Source organism: Canis aureus, chromosome 8 (genome assembly GCF_053574225.1).
Source record: "Canis aureus isolate CA01 chromosome 8, VMU_Caureus_v.1.0, whole genome shotgun sequence".
In the NCBI taxonomy this organism is placed as follows: Eukaryota; Metazoa; Chordata; class Mammalia; order Carnivora; family Canidae; genus Canis; species Canis aureus.
In genome coordinates, this window is record NC_135618.1 from 22398349 (window position 1) to 22418959 (window position 20611).

The 20611-nt window shown below is 43.2% G+C and overlaps 1 protein-coding gene and 1 long non-coding RNA gene across 4 annotated transcripts in view; one reads left to right on the top strand and one right to left on the bottom strand.

Annotated features, from left to right (window-relative positions):
* LOC144318477 (uncharacterized) overlaps positions 1-20611 on the top strand; it is a 126263-nt gene that overhangs the window by 40352 nt on the left and 65300 nt on the right. The window contains exon 3 of one of the 3 annotated variants that reach the window (XR_013384389.1): positions 14157-15072. The exons of the other annotated variants lie outside the window; for them this stretch is intronic. This is a non-coding gene — a long non-coding RNA (uncharacterized LOC144318477). Of the gene's footprint in view, positions 1-14156; positions 15073-20611 lie in introns of those variants that run through there. 3 annotated transcript variants of the gene reach the window in all.
* The window catches only part of ABCA4 (ATP binding cassette subfamily A member 4), a 128103-nt gene continuing 115630 nt past the window's right edge, over positions 8139-20611 (bottom strand). The window contains exons 45-50 of the mRNA XM_077905490.1: positions 18467-18601; positions 17562-17665; positions 17384-17476; positions 15379-15628; positions 13980-14066; positions 8139-8524 (exon numbers count right to left, since the gene is read on the bottom strand). Coding sequence (XP_077761616.1) covers positions 8519-8524; positions 13980-14066; positions 15379-15628; positions 17384-17476; positions 17562-17665; positions 18467-18601 — 675 coding nt within the window. The 3' untranslated portion in view covers positions 8139-8518. The remainder of the gene's footprint in view (positions 8525-13979; positions 14067-15378; positions 15629-17383; positions 17477-17561; positions 17666-18466; positions 18602-20611) is intronic.

Consider the following 20611-nt stretch of genomic DNA (forward strand, 5'->3'; position numbering starts at 1 on the left):
CAGCCCCAGAGTGTTTATTCCAAGCGTCTCACCATTATGCTCCTTTAGCTCTCTTAGATCCTTTTGTGTCTTCATTTCTAGTTTGGCCAGTATCTGCCATTCTTTTCACCTCCTCACAGAGTTGAATGAAACAAATATTTGTGTTCATCAGATTTCCCACGGAACCATGCTGCGGGAGTGTCGTGAAGCACTACTGTCCCTGCGTGCCCCAGCTTCCGCCCTGGGCCTCATGCTCTGTGCGTGACGCTCTGGGCAGGACGGCCACCTGCTCTCTCTGCTCACAGTTACTGTTTCAAGTCCCATCTCTACCTATTCTCCTGTCTAATCCCAAACTCTGCTTCTCATTAGTGTTTTAAGCCCTGCCACATATCCCCTTCCTTTCTTCTCTCTTTCCTTCCCTCCAGCACTTTGGGGGTAATTATAGAAATACTGTGATTTTTGAGAAGAGGATCTGACAAGCATAGACATGCAGTTTTGGCCTTTGCTTGATACCCATCTGTTTCTCTGCTCTTCTTTTTAATTAAAAGGGTGGAAGGTGTGAGCGTGGGCTGGAGACGGGATGGGGGCTGTCAAGACTTGAGCCTGATTCGGGCTCTGACATTGAGTCTCCCTCTGGCCTTGGGCAAGTTCCTTAAATCTTCTCTTTTTTACTGAATAAAGAGTCCAGGCTGTTTCTTAGGGACAGGCTGAAAATTGTTGAAAATGCTAATGATTAAAAATATCTTCACAGCTGCATCTTTGGACAAATTCCACATTCCTTTCTGCAAGGTCCAGGGTCAGATACCCTGGTTTCCCTCTGCCTGAGCACCTTCAGATAGCTGGCCTATATTTTTATAGAACATCGAAAGTAGACATTCATTATTTGTAATTATTAAAAATAAAAAATACTCCCAAGCAAATTCAAGTAGAATGTGGTTATAAAAGCCAAGATCTTTTGCCAAAGAAAAATGTGTGTGTGTGTGTGTGTGTATGTGTGTGTGTGTGTGTGTGTGTTATGTAACAACTGATCCTTGATCCCTGGTTGTTATCTGGTGAGTAGCTGGTTGGATTTGGGGCTCACATGCCTTGGGAGCTGTTTGTAGCCTTTTTGGGAATAAGATACTTCTACAGAGTCTCAATCCTGCTTGATAAACAGTCTCTCTCCCTGGTGCATCTACACAGCCCAGCCGGTTTTCGGGTCCAGTGATCTTGCTTACTGTGTCTCCTAGACAAAGAGTTCCAAATGGTTAGTGTGGAGTTGGCTGCTGAGTTCCTGGCAACCCATCCCAGGCTTGCAGGAAGGGTTCTGGGTTCTCCTGAGGACATGTGTGCTTCTAAGCAAGAGTTTCCAGGCTTGTTCTATTGAGAGCAAACTTAGCAGCTAGCTGCTTGAGTTTCTTTGGAGGGAGAGTGTGCGCTTCTCCACCTGAGCCGAAGAGCACAGTTTATTTCACCTCTAAGGCCAGCTCCTTTGCGGTTGATCCAGGACCAGTTGCTGCCAGTGTACAGGGACCGGGAGCCTGTTACAGCATTGATTTCTTGGCTTAAGTCTAGAAGGGCTCATTTTTGGCTCTTTGGTGAGTCAAAAATGATATTTCTATCACATCACTTAAGCCAACCAAGCTAGGCTGCTATAACCAAGATGCAAACTAATTTGGGCCACCTTGTAGTCTGGGAGGAGTGTGTGCTGCATTGCTGGGCAGCTCTGCACCCCCCAACTCCCTCCCCTCCCCACTCAGGAGCCCAGAGTTTTTCTATCTTGTAGCTCTACCATCCCGAGTCTTTGAGGTTGTTTCTATGGTTGAAGCTGGGTCACCACAAAACCAAGTCCAGACAGTAGATTGGAGCAGAGAGCATGGAGGGGCACTCCTGTTCCAGTGGTGCATATTATTACTTCCATTTTGTTCTGCCAGAGCCAGCTTAGCGACAAGACTGTCCCTTACCACAAGTCTTGAGGATGCAGTCCCTAACTGGACGACACACCACACCATTACTCTGTCATTATGGAAGAAGAGAATGGAAACTGTATTGTCATAATAAATCTTAGCTATGATCACAACTCTATGCTGAAACCTGTAAGTGCTCCTAGCCAGTCTCTGAACACAGGGCTGGCCTTGGGGACCACCACCACATAGGCCCACCAGTAGTGAGAGTTCTCATAGCCCCATCACTTCACTGGATTTGATACTTTTTATGGACCAAATATTTGTCTTCCCCTAAAATTCATATATTGAAATCTAATCTCCAATGCAATCATATTAGAAGGTGGGGGTCTTTAGGAGGTAATTAGGTCATGACGGTGGAGCCCTTATGAATGGGAGGAGTGCCCTTATAAGGAGAGGCTAGAAAGCTAGACCACTCTCTTTCTGCCTATGAGGATACAACAGAGTCAGCCATCTGCAAGCCAGAAGAAGACTCTCACCAGAGCCTGGCCATGTTGACACCCTGACTTCTAGCCTCTAGAACTGTGAGAAGTACATTTCTGTTGGCCGTAAGCCACCCAGTCTGTGGTACTTTGTTATAGCAGCCCATGCTTATAGGTGGGCTTACTGTGGGCTTACTGACATAAGACAGTATTATTTGACTTTCTAATCTTTGCCAACCTGATAGGTGTGAAGTAGTATCCTGTTAATTTGAATTTCTATTTCCTTGATTACTAGTGAGATTAAACATCTTTTTATGTTTAGTGACAATTTGGGTTTCTTCTTCTGTGAAGTGCCTATTCGGATTCCTTGCTCATTTTTCTTCTGGGCTGTTTGTCTTATTGAATCATAGGAGTTCCTTATATATGGATACTAGGCGGGAAGAGATGATTAAACACAGGGAGATAGGAAAATGAAGGCCTTTTAAGGATTTGGTTTGGCTGAATTATACATATATAATGGGGACTGACAAGGAATAAAGCTGAAAGGGTAAACTGGGGAACAAATGAAATGCCAACGTGAGGGTTTTGAATCTTATTCTGAGGATTATGAGAATCACTAAAAACTTGAGTAAGTGAATGATCCTTTTGGGAAGACTCTCCTATTCCTTGCCCCTTTCTGCTTGTCAGGATTGCATGGGCTGCTGCTGCTGGGCTCCTATAAGTCGTTCATTCATATTCTCTCTCTCTCTCCTCTTTCCCTCTATCTCAGTCCGTTCAGACTGCTGCAATGGAATAGCCAATAGTGGGTAGCTTATAAAGAGCAGAAATTTATTTCTCACAGTGTTGGAGGCTAGAAGTCCAAGATCAAGGTGCTGGCAGATTCGGTATCTGGGGAAGACCCACTACCTGTCACAGGTTGCTGTCTTTTCCCTGTAACCGTACATGGCAGGAGGCGCAGGTGGTCTCTCTAGGGTCTCTTTTATAAGGGCACTCATCCCATTCACGAGGGTGCTACCTTCATGACCTAATCACCTCCCAGGGATCCCTGGGTGGCCCAGCGGTTTAGCGCCTGCCTTTGGCCCAGGGCGTGATCCTGGAGACCCGGGATCGAATCCCACGTCGGGCTCCCGGTGCATGGAGCCTGCTTCTCCCTCTGCCTGTGTCTCTGCCTCTCTCTCTCTCTGTGTGACTATCATAAATAAATAAAAATAAAAATAAATTAAAATTAAAAAAAAAATCACCTCCCAAAGGCTCCACCACCAGCTCCAAATACTGTCACTTGGGGGTTGGATTTCATCATGTGAAGTTTGAGTCTCTCCCAACTGCACTGATCTGATCTGTTTCTGGGACAGCTTCCCAACCAGAGTGGTACTAGAGCTTTGTTCTCATCTCCCAGTAATTAGCACAGTGCCTATTTCAAAATAGCTGCTCTGCAATGATTACTGAACAGAATTCAAGAGCTTAATTTTAGGAAGTATAGTATCCTTGGATGGGAGAGAAGATGTTAGAAGCTGGAACATCATTGGCCAGGCAAAAAGTAGTAAAGGTAGTGGAGATAGGACAGTGATAAAATCAAAATAAGAGGGACAGCTGGGAACAACCTAGTGATGCTAGAAGCTGCATCTTGGCACCTGGCCAAATGCAGAGCGTGACGGGAGGAGGGGGGAGGAGAAGGGGGAGGAAGAGAAGGATGGTGACTGAGATTTTGTGCCTTAGGATGGGGAGAAAAGTCATTCCTATAAGAGAAGAAAACGATCAGGTCAGAATCTGAGAGAGTAATGATAATTAAAAATTTTTTTAAAGTATAAAGTAGCCTTATAATTGCCTAGCATTCTGTAGTTCTCAAGGCTTATGTCTTTTTAGTGGTAAATACCACTAGGTACTCCAAAAAGGGGAAACTTTCTTCAAAGAGGAGACTAAAAATGAATGCAGATTTCCTGGTTCTTCCCTGACATTTTTGCCTGAGATCCCAAATTTAAAAATTAATCAATCTATTGACCATGCTATTTTGTTTCTTTAGAGCTTCTTCATCAGCTGAGGCAATGGACATGGATATTTGGGGCCAGGCCCTTAGATACTGCTTTAGGCAGGAATTGATGCTATGCCCATAAGATATCTTGTTGCATGAGATGCAGCAGATGTGAAGCAGGTAAAAAGCCAGGCTCAGTGACACTTTCCTGTAGGCTGGCTGCTGTTGGTTGTTATCCATTAGGATCTTTTTGTATTTTGGAGCATCAACCAACCCTGGATATCTAAAATGATAGTTTCTGAGCTTGAAAATAATTCCCATTCTCCATCCTGAGAATTATCTTTGCTCAATTGGAGTTAAAGTCCCTACTGTATAACAGGGAAAAGATAGCAAGGGGTCTGGGGGTCCCTAAAAGGCATTTAGAGCTGCTTTTGATATCCTTCTAATACTAACTCTGCTTACTCACTGGAACAGGTGGGACAATATGGCCTGTGGGCCAAATCCAGCCTCACCCATTCCATTGGGTAATGTCTACAGCTTCTGTGCCACAGCAGCCAAGCTGAGTGTTTCAACCAGAGACTATATGACCTGCAAAGTTGAAAATATTTACTATCTTTACAGAAAGTGTGTTGACCCCTGCATAAGAATGTTAACACCATGAAAACAGAGGCTGCGTTTTCTCTGCTGCTTCATTCCCAGAAAATGAAACACTGAATTCTTTTTCTGTTCCTCTTCTGCTCTCAGTTTCCTCTTTCTCTTCTTTCTTACTCCTTTGCTTCTCTGGCAGCAGTTAGTATCATTCAAGACCAAACAGACTTCCAGGCTCTGGTGGAAAACAAACATAGCATTACTGCTAAACTGTGTGCCTGGAATGCTGTCTGACCAGGTGGTATCTGTGCTGCGCTTTGTGGATGAAATGTGCTTGAAACTGACCATGACACAAGACTATGGGATTTGGTAATAGCAAGCTGTGGTTCCTTATGAACATTACAAGTGTACAAGAACAAGAGGATGACTAGTTTAGGCAAAGTCTCACAAGACATATACATCTGAATCTAAATATCAGGCACCTGCCCAGCAAGCTGAGTATGTGTCATGGTGAGCTTTGGGAAAGGCTCTGAGGAGAGTACCTTTTGGGAGTCCTCATGCCATATATGTTTCAGTTCTTTAGGTATATCAGTGAAGCTAACAAACTACTCAATAATGACCATGATGATATAGGTTCAAATTCTGACTTCTTGGTTTCCATGGAGCTCCACATTGGGCTATGTTGGTATAGAGCCAGCTGCCTCATGGCTTCCCTCCCTTTCCTGCTTTCCCAGTGGGTCTTATGTGCCACAGATAGACATGGCCTACCCAGGCCCTACAAGCAGACTTCAGGACATTTGAGACGGGAATTCCAGAGTTCTGGGTCTGATGGGCCCATCTCATTGGACATGGGAATGAACTAACTGGAGAAGGACCAGAGTGGGGCATGCAGGGAAGGCTGCATGGCCAGCCAAGGAATTTGATCTTTGGGGGGACTTGGTTTCCTTTTCCAATAGGACAGTGAAAAACAAATAATTATATAAGGGCTTAGTATTTGAGCACTGAGTTATTTTGCAGTTCCACAAACCTGTGGTTCTATGCATCTGAAACTTCTAGTACCTAAGCTTTCCCCAACTTGACAACCACCTTGGACATGTTGTAGCCATTCTGCCCTATATATATCAGGAATCACAAACTATTAGTCTCAGGATCTGCTGAGGCACTGAATTACGATGTTGAGGAAACCAAGTCCCACATAGCTTGGGCCCAGCGGTCTAAGTCTTTCTGGTGCCTGAAACAGCTGTCCCATCAAGGTGACATTGCCATATTTCTAGGGGACACCTTCTTCCCTTTCATAAGCTTTGCAGGCCTACTGGTACAGAACTCTTATTGGCCCCAGGGCAAGAAACCTGGAAATCTTTCTTTCAGGCCCAAAGCTTGTTGCCTGCTCCACTTTTCCCTTACTGTCTAGTAAGGGAAGGAGCGCCATAAGAGCAGGCACAAATGAAGCTTTCTATGAGTTTTTTACTCAGAGTAAAAGGGATTCTCTTTTGATTTCCACTATTCCAAAATCTCGAGCTCCCCAAAGAATTGGAACTCGAGAAGATCTGGCAACAAGTCATATTCCTGGAATATCTCCTGAGTGGTCTTGTTTTCTGAATTGACTCATCACTTTGTCTTCCTCTTCTTTGTAAATCTCCGTTATTAAACCAGATTGGGAGACCTTTCAATAGAGTAACATGTTCTCAGATTTGAGCCACACTTCCAATGTGAATTATCCTTAAACCAAAAGAAGTATGGACGTGCCTCCTCCTCCTTGATTTTTTTTTTCCTGCTTTTGTTCTGTGATTGTTTTTTTTTTTTTTTTTTTTTTATACCATAGCATCACTGTTCATCTACCTGCCCTTTGCTGCTGTCTTTAGCTTCTTGGACCTTCTTCTTTTTCATATTCTTTTCTTTGCTGGGTTTTTAGAGTGTTCAATTCAGCAAGTCATTGTTGAGTGTTTTTTTGTGTGTCAGGAGCTAAGGAAAATGAGAAAAAAAGACACAAACATTGCCAGTGGAGACCTCAGGTGTAGTAGAGACAGCTATACTGAGCTTCCCTCTCCCAGGCAGGGTGGGATTTTCCCCATATCTTCCCTGGATGCCTTCCTAAAGCCACCAAAAATGAGTGCTTGTAGCCCCCAACCACCACCACCATAGTCTCCTCCCCTGTGATCTGGTAGTTGCTGGTTTAAATAACAAAACCAGCCAGAATGCAAGGGCCTGTGGTAAGAGTCAACAGCACACTGGGTTTCCTCAACCTATTTTAATTCTAGTTAAAAGGGTTTTATGGCTTGGGTCATCGGTAGAATAAAAAAAAGTTAAAACCAGATTAAGCTATGAGGCTACCAAAGTGGTTTTGTAAACTCTATAGTTACCTCTTAAGCATTATTATGTGCAAAGGAGCAAGCCAGTACCTGTGCAGGATTTAAAGTTGTGTAGCCCTCTGCCTCTGGGGAGGCACGGAAGCCTCCTTGAGGAGGGAAAGTAGGTCACCACCTCATGTTTGCTTTCTTTCTTTCACTTGCCCTTCTCAGGAACAGTTACTGGGTCTCAGCATTTCTCTTTACTGCTGTCCTACCTCCCCCCAGGACTCTGGATTATACCCCTGGTGTGATATGCCACTGCTGTAGAAAGTGCTTGAACTATATGGACCCTATAGATAAGACCACCTTGGCAAGGTGCTGTTTGGTCTCCTTGTCCACAAGTCTTTTGAAACAGTTTAAAACAATTATGTTCTGATTCTTCATGAGTTTTTCTGCAAATAATTAGATGTCCTGTGAAACACTACTCCCTAACCTCCCTGGAGAAGATACACACATCAGCACTGTGGAAATGGCATGGTACTATATGACACTTCTAACCAGTTCCAAAGACATGCTGGATCTCATGACCAACCAAGCATCCACTCTCACTTACCCTTGCTTCCTTGTCTCCTGTCCCAATTATACCTATGAGGCAGGCACTCAAATAAGCTGGGCAAATAGATTCAGGCAATACCCACCTGACAATGGATAATATATATGTGCATTACCAGTTGGGTGTTTTCTTCAAACCCTACAAACAGACTTGACATGGACCATCAAGACCAGTCCATTCACTTCCACCCCACCGTTGCAGAATCTTGCCATGACTAGTACTTCTGTGGCAATAACTCTTATAGAAGCTTACTCAGTGACAGGAAGCTACATAGGCACAAAGGATGTCTAATTACCAGATGGTGCACACCAGGGGGATGAGTAAATTCAAATGGTCTGTGATAAGTACATTTGTACTTTATTTTCTCCTTAAAAATAACACACACACACACACACACACACACACACAAGAAAGTAGATCCACTGAAAATGAGAGTGATAGTGCTACTAGGTCAGGCTGGGGTTTCTCCTTCTGTGGTCTGCATAAGAACGGTTTTGCATTTGTTTGGCTGGGTCAGTTTCCCCATCAGGTGTTCCAGGGGAGCAAGTCAAGTTTGGTTTCTTTCTGAAAGAGCCCCCTTTGGAGTTTGCTGAGGGCCTGCATGTGTTTGTTTCTGCTGCTGAGGTGGTCCAATCAGATGACCATATGGCAAAGGCTCCTGCCTTTTGGGCTGCCCAGAGTTTCTTCTCAGCTCTAGTGAATGAGTATTTTGGAGATCAGACCTGTGGAAGGAGATCAGATGGACTCTTGTCATCATAGTCATTTTTTGAAGAGATGATACATCAGCTTTTATTTTATTTTATTTTTTATTTTATTTTTTAAAGACTTATTTATTCATGAGAGACACAGAGAGAAGGCAGAGACATAGGTAGAGGGAGAAGCAGGTCCCCTAATGTCGGTACCCTAATGTGGGACTTGATCTCGGATCCCAGGATCACGACCTGAGCCAAAGGCAGATGCTCAACCACTGGGTGGCCCAACCACTGAGCCACGCAGGTGTCCTGGTACATCAACTTTTCAATTTTAAAAGTTAAATACTTGTTGATCAATTGCTGAAGGAAGCTCAGTGGAGGATCTTGTGATTTTGTCAGATCTCCAAGGTTATGGGCTATGCTTGTTTCCTTTTCTGTGAAAAAGTTGGACCAGATGACCTCTCAGGGCCTTCTAGCTCTATGGTGTAGATGTTATAAGGACTCATGCCATATGTGTGCACATGCTTGCCTCTTAGAGGGAAACTGCACCCTCTGTGCAGTTTCCACAGATTGTCATAGTATCTTTTGGTTTGTTTTTAGCCTAAAATGTTATCATGCTCTTTCTGTCTTAAAAGTCATGTTAGGTCATTCATGAGGTACAAAATTCCCTTTGTGTAGTTCCTACAGAGGTGGCTCCTGGGGGGCATGAAAATCTGACAGGAGAATGAAAGGATAGGAGAAATTGGAGCAAGGGTTTAGGACAGCAGGTTCCAGATCAAAGCTCAGGCATTATGCCCAGCCCCTGGAGAAGTGGACACCTTTCTAACTGGAGAGGCATGGTCTTTAAGTAGAATGTACAGGCTGAATTCCTACACTAGTTGTGGGAGGTAGGAGGAGTGTCAGCAAGGAGGGGGTTAGATGTAGGCCTGCCCAAATTTAGACAAAAAGTGATTTATCAATTATCTGGCTTAAAAATCACACATGCTCTTGAGAAGATGATTAATCTAACATTAAGGGCTAAGAACATTCTTTGAGGTGGGGCAAAGATCCCAGGCAAGGCTGCAGGTACTTCAGAAACTAATTGATAAAGATATGTTATATATGGAAACTCTTTAAAAATAAAGAAGGATCAGACTCAACCCCCCCCCAAATCCAATTAAAAATGGGCAGAGGGGGTCACATAGGTGCCTTAATTGGTTGAATGTCCAACTCTTGGTCTTGGCTCAAGTCATGATCTCAGGGTCGTGAGTTCAAGCCCTGTGTTGAGGCAAATAAATAAATAAATAAATAATGAATGAATGAATGAATGAATAATGCAGAGCACATGAATAGACATTTTTCCAAAGAAGACATACAAATGGCCAGCAGACACATGAAAAGATGTTCAACATCACTAATCATGAGCGAAATGCAAGTCAAACCCACAATGAGCTATCACCTCACACTAGTCAAAATGGCTAGTATCAAAAAGAAAAGAAATAATAAGTATTTGTGAAGATGTGGAGAAAAGGGAACCCTACTGCACTGTTGGTGGGAACATAAATTGGTGCAGCCACCGTGGAAACAGAAATAGCATATGATCCAGTAATTCTACTTTTGGTTATTTACCCAGAGTAAACAGAACACTAATCCAAAGGGATACATGCAGCCCTATGTTTATTGCAGCATTATTTACAATCAAGATATAGAAGCAACCCAAGTGTCCACTGGTAAATGAATGGGTAAAGATGCGTATATTGCGGTGAGCACAGCATAAGGTAGAGACAAGCTGAATCATTATACTGTACACCTGAAACTAATGTATCATTGTGTGCCACTACACTCAAAAAAAGAGAGATGTGACACATATACAGTGCAATATTATTCAGCTAAAAGAATGAAATTCTGCCATTTGTGATAACATGGATGGACCTAGAGGATATTATGTTAAAGGAAAGACAGAAAGGCAAATACCATGTGATTTTACTTAAATATGGAATCTAAAATTCAAAACAAATAAGCTAGAAACAGATTCATAAATAGAGAATAAACTGGTAGTTGCTGAGGGAAGGGGTCGGGGGGTGGGTGATATAGGTAAAGGAGATAAAGAGATACAATCTCTTAGTTGTAAAATATGAAAGTCATGGGGATGAAAAGTATAGCATAGAGAATATAGTCAATAATATTGTAACAGTGTTGTATTGTGACTGTGTTGAGCATTTGGTAATGTATATAATTGCCAAATCGTTAAATCTTCACAATTTATGTTGTACACTAGAAACTAATATAATATTGTATGTCAACTACACTTCAATTAAAAAAAATGCAGATAAAAAAAAGATTAAGGGTGAGAAACTGAGCTGAGTTGTTCCTGCTTCTGGAAAATACATGTAATGGTCACTCAATTGTAAACACCTTTAGGATGTTTCTAAGTTGACTGATCATCTATCACCTAGTTATCTACCAAAACCTTGACCCTTATTTGTTTCCATAAAACAGATTGTGACATTCCACAAACTTCATCCCAAAAGATATTGTCCAGTACTGAGTCTTTTAAGAATTCCAAACATTCTTGATAACCAGATACACTGCTCTCTAGATAATGAAATGTTGGTGTGGTTCTCACTCATAGTTTGGGGCTGGGAAGCCACCAGCCGGCTGAACTTCCTCAAGCGGTGCTCTCATGTGTGTTTCGAGGCAAGTTTGAATGTTTTCTAGAATTTATTGAGAGAAACAACCTTTTTCTTGTTTGTAAGACATTAAGGGAAATTATTTTAAAGTGGTATAATGTAAACAAGATTGTAATTACAATTTGTTTCATGACATTCATTTGCATACAATGTTATACTAAAGAATTTTTGCAAACCTTGGTAAAGGTAATATGTCAGTAAGCAGGGTTAGGGTTTGAATCACAAATTTATTTATTTAATAAGAGTTTCCCTTTTATTTTTTAAAATGATTTTATTTATTTGACACACAAACACACAGAGAAAGAGAACAAACTGGGGGAGCAGCAGGAGGGAGAGAAGAAGCAGGGTCCTTGCTGAGCAGGGAGCCAGATGCTATGGGGGCTCGATCCCTGGACCCTGGGATCATGACCTTAGCCGAATTAAATGCTGTAGGTCACGGACCATCAGCACCCCTTACCTTAGCCCAGAGATGATCTAGTTTATCCCTCTGAGAAAGAATATACCAGGCTGAGGTAGGGAGACCATTGGTAGTTCTAGGAAATACTTTTGCTACCCAATGAGTTATAAAAGGGGTTCATCACTGCAAGTGGTTTTCAAAGAGTAATTTTCTACAGGCGTAAACAGCAAATACAAGATTTATAAAATGAGGAAGAGCAACTAGAAAATCTTAGTAGAACTAACATTCCCTGGACAGGAACCTCTACTTATGCATTTCTGGGTCCTCTGGAGATGGAGGTCAAGGTTAATCTTGCCCAGTAGCTGTTAGGTCTCTACTAGTCAAGAGGAAGGGGAAAAATTCATCGCAAGCATGGCTTTGAAAAGGAGTTATTTCAATCAGTGGCAAGATTCGTGGGTTTTTTGCAATTAAGAAACTGGTGGGAAGAACAAGAATTTTACAGGAAATAAGGTTTTGCACATCTTTGTTTATTGAAGAAATGTTTGATTTTATTCTCCAGGTAAGTTGGGACAGAATGGCTGAATTAATTTGTCCCTTTAAAGTCCCAGGCTTGGGGCACCTGGCTGGTTCAGTCAATAGAGCACATGACTTTCAATCTCAGGGTCATGAATTCAAACCCTACGTTGGACATGGAACTTACTTAAAAAAATTTCTTTTATGGCAGCCTGGGTGGCTCAGCGGTTTAGCGCTGCCTTCAGCCCAGGGCCTGATCTTGGAGACCCGGGATTGAATCCCACATCGGGCTCCCTGCATGGAGCCTGCTTCTCCCTCTGCCTGTGTCTCTGCCTCTTTCTCTCTCTCTCTCTCTCTCTGTGTGTGTGTGTCTCTCATGAATAAATAAAATCTTAAAAAAAAATTCTTTTAAAGTTCCCAGGCTTAAGCCAAGGCACCTGGATACTGGCTCCTCTTCCAGTACTTTCTCTAGTGCTCTCTCTCTCTTTCTGGGGAATGGGGATGGGGTAGACATGCTCCTTACATGGAGCACCATGCCAGGACAGGATCCTGTAGGTACCTAACCCAAGATTCATCACAGGCCAGGATATATACCTTCTATTATTTCTTCCTTCATCATCTTGATATATTTTTAAATTAATTTTTTTTAACTGTATTAAGGTTTAATCAATAAAATTGTAAGATATTTACATCTACAGTGTGCTGATTTGATATACATATACATTGTAGGAGGATTCCCGCCATCTAGTTAATTAACATACCCGTCACCTCATAGATTTATCTTTTTTTTTTTTTATTTGGTCAGAACATTTAAATTCTATTCTCTGAGCAAATTTCAAGTATATAACACATGTTATTGACTATAGTCATCATGTCTTACATTAGATCCTCAGACTTTACATTTACAGCTGCAAGTTTGTACCTGTCTACCAATCTCTCACTATTTCCCTCACCATCCAACCACTTTTCTTCTCTTTCTATGGGTCTGGCCTTTTTCTTTCTTTTCTTAAGATCCCACATATAAGTGATACCACGCAGCCCTTGTCTTCCTCTGTCTGACTTATCTCAGCATCATACCCTCATGATCCATCCATGTGGCCACAAATGGCAGGGCTTCCTTCTATCTCATGGCTGAAGATTCTATTGTATATACATATCACTCTTCTTTATCCATTCATGTGTCCATGGAAACTTAGATAACTTCCATCTTGGCTATTGTAAATAATCTAAATAATGTGAACACGGGGGTGCAGATATCTCTTGAATATCTTGTCATTGCCTTTGGATCTATATCCTATTTTTAAATTAATTTTTAAAGTAATCTCTATATCCAATGTGGGGCTTGAACTCACAACCCTAAGATCAAGAGTAACATGCTGCGCCAACTGAGCCAGCCAGGTACCCCTTAATATTTTTATACAGAACAAAGAGCTGTCTTCCTAAAACAGACAGTAATCTTTGCTCTAACCGAATATGTCCACCATTGAAATGGAGTGCTGGTTAATTTACTTCCTTTGAAATACAAACACATGAACAAAAACATAAGTGTCAAGTATCCAACAACCCAAACATTTAAAAATTCTCTCCTATTTTCCCTGCTTCATATTTCCAAAACCCAAGTCTTTTCACCATAAGCAAAAACATGTGGGAAGGTTCTTTTCAAAAATGCTCTCCCACGCCACCCAGATGGCTTCTCGATTATAAAAGGAACCTACACAACCCCTGACTGGACAGCTCCTCAATACAGAACTGCTGGGGAGTGGCAGAGATGTGGTGGGGATCTGGTATGAGTGGGACTCTCCGTGGGAGGTATATCTGGGCCTTGGGGCCCCTCAGGCCCAACTGACCAGTCCCTGAGCTGAGGATCTGCCTCAAACAGTAGACTATGGAAGAGTGGCAGGAATACCTTTGCTTGTCGGCTGGCTCCAGCGGCTCGAGGGTGCAGAGGGAGGTCATGAGTTTCAGTCTGCTGTTTAGCAAAATTCACAAATACCTGGGGAGGAGAGTAGGAGAGCAAGGATAGGTAGATGTTTCTAGAATAATGGTATCCTCCACCCACCCACTTTCTTTCTCTCTTCCGCAGTTAATGTACAGCCCTGCTAGAGCAGCTGTGTCCTGCAGGAGTGGAGGGGGGCCCACTCACAAAGCCTAGCCACCAGAGCCCATGACAGGGCTCCTTTCTTAGAATTCTGTCCTAAGTCAAAGGAATTCCCATGGGAGGATTCAAAGGACTCGGGGTAGATTCTCAGCTAGCAGCATCCTCCTAAACCTCTAAAGAAACTGACAACAACAACAACAAAACAAAAACAGAAGCAGAAGTCCCATCTCCTCTCTTTTCTGCTCTGTATTCAGTGTGCAGTATGACTGTGACTCCTGCTCCTGCCTTAATCTGCTGGCAGGAAGGTGCTGGTGAGCCAGTTCCCCAAAGGGTATATATGGAGACTTGCCTATTTCCACTGCTTTATTAGACTGTATTAAGGATGTTTATTTAAAACAAACAAATGGCAACAGCAAAACCCCCAGAAATAACTCAAATGTCCAAGTGGATGAACGGATAATGCGTTTAATGGATGCATTTAATGGACTACGACTCAGCCTTTAAAAGAAGGATATTCTGACACATGCTACAACATGGATGAACTGGGGGACATTATGTTAAGTGAAATAAGCTCAACACAAAATGACAGATACTATATGAGTCCACTTATATAAGGTATGTGGAGTAGTCAACAGAAAGTTGAACAGTAGTTACCAGTGGCTGGGGAAAGTGGTTAATGGGGAATTCTTGTCTAATGTATATACAGTTTCAGTTTAGGAAGATGAAAAATCTCTGGAAATGGATGGTGGTGATCCATTTCACAATAATGTGACTGTACTTAATGATACTGTACACTTAAGAATGGTTAATTATGTTATATTCACTTTGCCATTATATTAAAAAACCAAGTGATCATATTAAAAACCCTGATTCATGGCACAACGGCTTATAAAAAAATCAACGAATTGAATGCTCTGAATGGGTCCATTTGATTGTATGTAAATTAAGCACCAATAACATTGATGTGAAGAGAAAAAAAAAAGTCACCACCACAACCCAGGAAGGATGAACTAAAGTCATAGTGTGGTAGGGAAAAATGATGTAAAGTCAATGAAATTTGCTGATGACTAAAATATTGTGGAAAACAATTTCTGACCTACTAAGCTTTACCCTAATGAACAGAGGAACCAGACGATTGAAAATCAGGTGTGCCGGCCCAGCCTGTGCACAGCCCCACTCTGCACGTGGTGTCCCTCGGGCAACTTGCCTGGTCCAGCGTGGTCTGCGTGACCGAGTACTCCTCAATGAGCAGGCTGTCCTTGTGGGAGATGAGCAGTCGGAAGATCCGGGCTAGGGAAGAGGAGGAGACCTGGAACTGGAGCATGTTGTAGTGTCTCTCCCTCTGTACGCTGCCCGGGAAGTTTCCCTGGAAGAACTGCTCCACCGGATTCAAGTCAGGAAGCAAGTCTTCCTTTGGGGATTTGATTTTCATTGTGACAATGTAGCCATCTCCAAACCTAGGGGACATGCATGGTGGCATGGCACAGGCTTGTTAGTGGCTGAGGTAATTCCAAAGTAAGGAATAGATTCACCAAAAATATTGGGGGTTAAAGGCCTATACTACAAACCTTGTGTGCATGTTTAAAACTAGTAGGAAAAAGCCTGTGACAGTTCCTGAAAAATAGTTTGATACTAGTTTTTAGAGGTCTAAATGTGTGGTGAAGTGAGTCGCCAGACCTGTGACAGCTTCCTGTGTCCAACTCCTGGAGACATGGATGTTCTCTGCTCCTTTCCCTCCCACATACTGCTGAAGCCCCTTAAGGAGATCACAATCACCCTGAAGGCCTATAGGACTAGCATTAGTAATGGAAATTGCTAATTACTTTCCATCAGTAATGGAAAGGCTTTCTCCTTCTTCAAAGAGATCCCCAGGAGGAACAAAGACTTGGGGAGGCAGTACTTCCAGAAAAATGGGAGCTGCTAGGGCAGGACCATCAGTGCTTCCCTCTTCCCCTCACCAGGTGAGCTGGTCACCCACATGTGGATACAGAATGGTCCACCAGGGAGTGTGTGCACAGCCAGCTAGAGTCCTTACATGCTTATGTCAGGGTATACTGTGTAAGTTATAATTTAGTTCAATACTCCTTCCATGACCAAGGGTTGTTCTCTATAATAAAATACAGCTTTCCTTTCAGCTCTGGAAAACTGACTGTCCCTCCAGATAGGAGACATTCTCTTCTCACCTGTCCTACCATGAGGATATTGATGAGTGAGAGGGAAACCAGTAGGGAATCCTTCCACATCTCCTGCAGTTGGACCCAGGAAGCTATGACACGGGACTGGTGACCACATATGCTGACGTCTCCCTAGATATTTGTGCAGTCTCCAAGCTGTAGTTGCTCAAGAAATCATGGGTCAAATACCCAAATGCAGCTTAATCTACTAGACCTTCCTCTCAATCACTTATCTGCCCTGATGCATATGAAGGATGATGTGTCCTGTGCCACAGTCTCATGGGTACAAGACTAAGCATCTCGGCCTAGATAAGCTGGGTTATGTACTGTTCCTACAACCAACTAGCACAGTGACTTTTATATTCTGGGCTCTTAAAAAGTGTTTGTTAAATAAGTGAATGATAACTACAAATCTACCCTTCCTAGCTGATAAAGCATATCAGAATGCAAGGAAGCATGGCATTATCACCCTAATCTTATTTTAACTGACTGTTGGCTTTGGCATTCAAACTATTATTAATAATGCATTATTACAGTAGTTTACAATTTATGGGGACAGGATAATCCTACGGAAGGTTACTGGCATGGTCACTTCTCAAATTCAGAAGCATAAACATGTCTGAAAGGAAAAACGATTCTACAGTTATTTGGTCTCCTAACCATCCCTATGTTGGTTATGGACTCTAATTAAACAGGTCATCAGTGCTGGATCTGTTGGGATAAATGGTAGGATAATGAGGCAATGGTAGTGACCCTCCCTCATCCCTGCCAGGGTCTGCCTATGCCCTAATCAGAACCCCATCTGGAGACTCAGGGAGTCCTCAAGCACAGGCAATTAGCCTAACATAGGGAAGTTTCTTTCAGCACAGCAGCTTTCTCTGTCTGCTGCTGTGGAACAAGGTCCAGACCACATGCCTTTCTACCCTTGGGATAAGGGCAGTAGGACCCTCCCAAGTGTCAGTAGACAGCACAGGGCCTGGCTGACCCCCCTCTACCCCCAACAAAGGTAACAAAGGTGAGCCCCCAGCATATCCTTACTTGTACTTGAGGTGCTGAATGGTGCCCAGACACTGAAAGGTGCCCTTTACCATGATGGCCAGCCGGGTACACAGAGCCTCACACTCCTCCATGCTGTGGGGCAGGAGAGAGGAGGTAAGGAGTAGAGAGGACTCCTGTCTGCCCACCTGTTCCACCCCAGCCCCTGGGAATCTCTTGCCTGTGGGATGTGAGGACCACAGCTCTCCCTTCTCTGATGATGCTCACAATGGTGTTCCACAACATGCGGCGTGCCTGGGGGTCCATCCCTGTGGTGGGCTCATCCTGTGGGGAGGCAGAGGGTAGGGAGTTGGGCCTGGAGCCAGCCTCTCTTGGTTATTGCACCCTCCTTGGCTGACTCCCTCTGAGCAGTTCTGCTCTCTGGCCGACAATGTACAAAGTGCCTCCCCAAGTGGTTAAGACTTGGGGAACCCAGTCTTCAGGTAGGGAAGGCAGGAGGTGATCCAGGAGAGTAAGAAGACATTACGCATACCCACTGACCCATTTCAGCCCATGAATGGGTTAAGGTTGATTAAGGCAACAGCAGAATTATCTTAAAAATAAAAAAAACCCAACAACCTTACACATATATTTGCAAGGAGGCAGAGAGATAGCCTGGGAGACTTTTATGAGTCACTCCCAAGCCTGTGACCCATACCCTCATATACCCCCAGACTGCATGGGCACAAGGGCCTTGGGTCTGGTGCAGCTCCAGTGAGAATCACATGAGCCCTTGATCCAGGCCAGTGTTCCTGCCCCCCTTCCATCCCAGGCTGACTTCTTCTAGCAGTGAAGAAGTCACTTCTTCTACTATCTGACCAGAGGGACTGACCTTCCCTGCTGTGAGCCTATGGGTCCACAAGGGACTTCCTAGGGGCTCAGAGTAAGAATATGTTGTGACTCTAGTTTCCCCCCAAGAGTTGTGAACTAGACACTGGGTTGATTTGCTCAAAACATGCAGGACAAGAAATAGTCTAGACGAAAACAGATCGCTGCATGTTCTAAATCTGTTGGCCCACCCACAGAGATGCAGCACTTGGTTTGCCCCTGAGCCCATCTGTCCCCACAGGTCCTGGTGGCTCTCACCAGCAGCACCAGAGGCGGGCAGCCCATCAATGCAATGGCGGTAGAGAGTTTCCGCTTGTTGCCTCCACTGTAGGTGCCGACCAGGCGATCTGCATAGAGAGACAGGCCCAGGCTCTGAATACTCCAGTTTGCCACCTAGGGAAGAGGAAGAAATCCTACTGTGGAAAGACAAACAAGCAAACCTCCATAATTCAGTCTTGGATTCCCAGATCTCACACCTGCAGGATGACAGACACAGCTAGGTTGAAAGGAGGCTACTTACTGGCTCATGGGGTGGTTAATGGACTGGGGGGCCAGATGTCTCCTTTCCATACTGTGCCTTACATAGCAGTGTGGCTTGCTGCTGCCCCAGAGAAATGACCTTCAGCCTTATGAAGAACAAGACAGTTCTTCTCACCCAGTGTCCCAGACTATGGATAAGGGTGGAAGAGTCCCAGGGTCTGATGGTGGGTCTTAGGCCTGATGCTTCCACCCTTTGACAGGGTCATACTTGAAGTCTCACACATCTCATATACACTTATCAAGCAACTGCTATGAGTCAGGCACTGTACTGGGCACTGGAGAATAATGGTGAACACAGCCATTGCTGTCGTACCCACAGATGGAGTGGGGGAAGACACACAATCAAAATAAACAGAATGACAGACTGTAATAGTGCTTTGAGGAAAATCAACAGGAAATTATGATAAAGAATACCAAGTGTGTGTGAGTGTAAATGTGCACAGGAAGAAAACTGGAGAAGTCTTTGGAGACAAGCCTACCCTGCTTCTGCCTTCTGTACTTTTGTGCCTCTGCCTCGATTGTTCTTCCCCTAGATAACCACATGGCACACTGTGGCAGCTCCTTTAGGTCTTCAGGGGTCACTTCCTCTGTGATGCTGGCTGGCCCTGTGCCCTCCCTACCAGAAGTGCAATCCCTCCCCCAACAATTCATCCCTACTTTATTTTCCTTTACTGACTTTTCACTCGTAAATGTACAGTATTATTATGTGTCCTTCCCACTAGAATGTAAGCTTCACTTTTAACTTCTTATTTGGAATAGTTTCCAACTTACAGAAATGTTTAAAAATAAGAATACAAAAACATTCATAAACACTTCACTCTTTTTCTCTCTCCCTCTCTTACGTGCACGCATGTGCACATGTGCATGGATACACACACTCACACACACACATGATTTTTTCAGAGCTGTTTCTGCTAAGTTATATACTGTGGCCCTCTCTCCTTTAGGACGTTAGTACACTTTAGTGTGTACTTCCTAAGGAGAGGAATACTCTTACATAACCACAGGACAGCTTTACACAGTCAGTAAATTTAACATTGTTCTGATACTTTCATCTCATCTACCCTTCACAGTTTGCCAACTGGCCCAGTAATGTCTTTTGTGGCATTATTTACTATCCAGCACAGAATGCAGTCTAGTGTCCATTACTGTTATTGTGTCTACTTAGTTCTTGTGATCAGGAACATTTTCATAGCCTTTGTCTTTTGTGACCTTGATACTTTTGAAAATTACAGTCCCTGTATTTTTTTTTAATAGAATGTTCCTTTGGAATTTATTTGATGTTTTCTCAAGATAAGATCCAGGTTACACATTCCCAATCAGAATATTATGCAGGAAAAGTTGTGTCCTTCTCAGGTATCATCTCTAGGGGCAGGACATGTCCAGATACCCCTCATAGGGGATGTTAATTTTGATCACCCAAATAAAGGTATTGTCTAATTTCTTCATTGTGAAATTATTATGCTTTCCCCTCACAACCAACAAGCATTCTGTGGGAGATACTTAGCTATACAAATATCTTGCTTTTCATAAAAAATTTTCCCTTGATTCTTGTGCAATCCAATCTTTACTATGATCACTGAAAAACGATTTTCCAACTCTGTAGTTTCTTCCACCCTAATCTGTTGGTTCTCAGCATTTGAGTATAGGCAAGAACTATCTTTGCTCTTATTTATTGATTTAACACTGTGAAGTTAGGAATTCCTATGTTTCCCCCGATGTTTTTTAATTTACCATGGTATTTATTATTTTGCTGTTCAAATTGTCCCATGTTTGGCTATTTAGGACACCCTTTAAGATGGTTCCTGTATAGGTGTGACATGCCTTTTTTTTTTTTAAGCACTTTACTTTCTGGCTTAATAA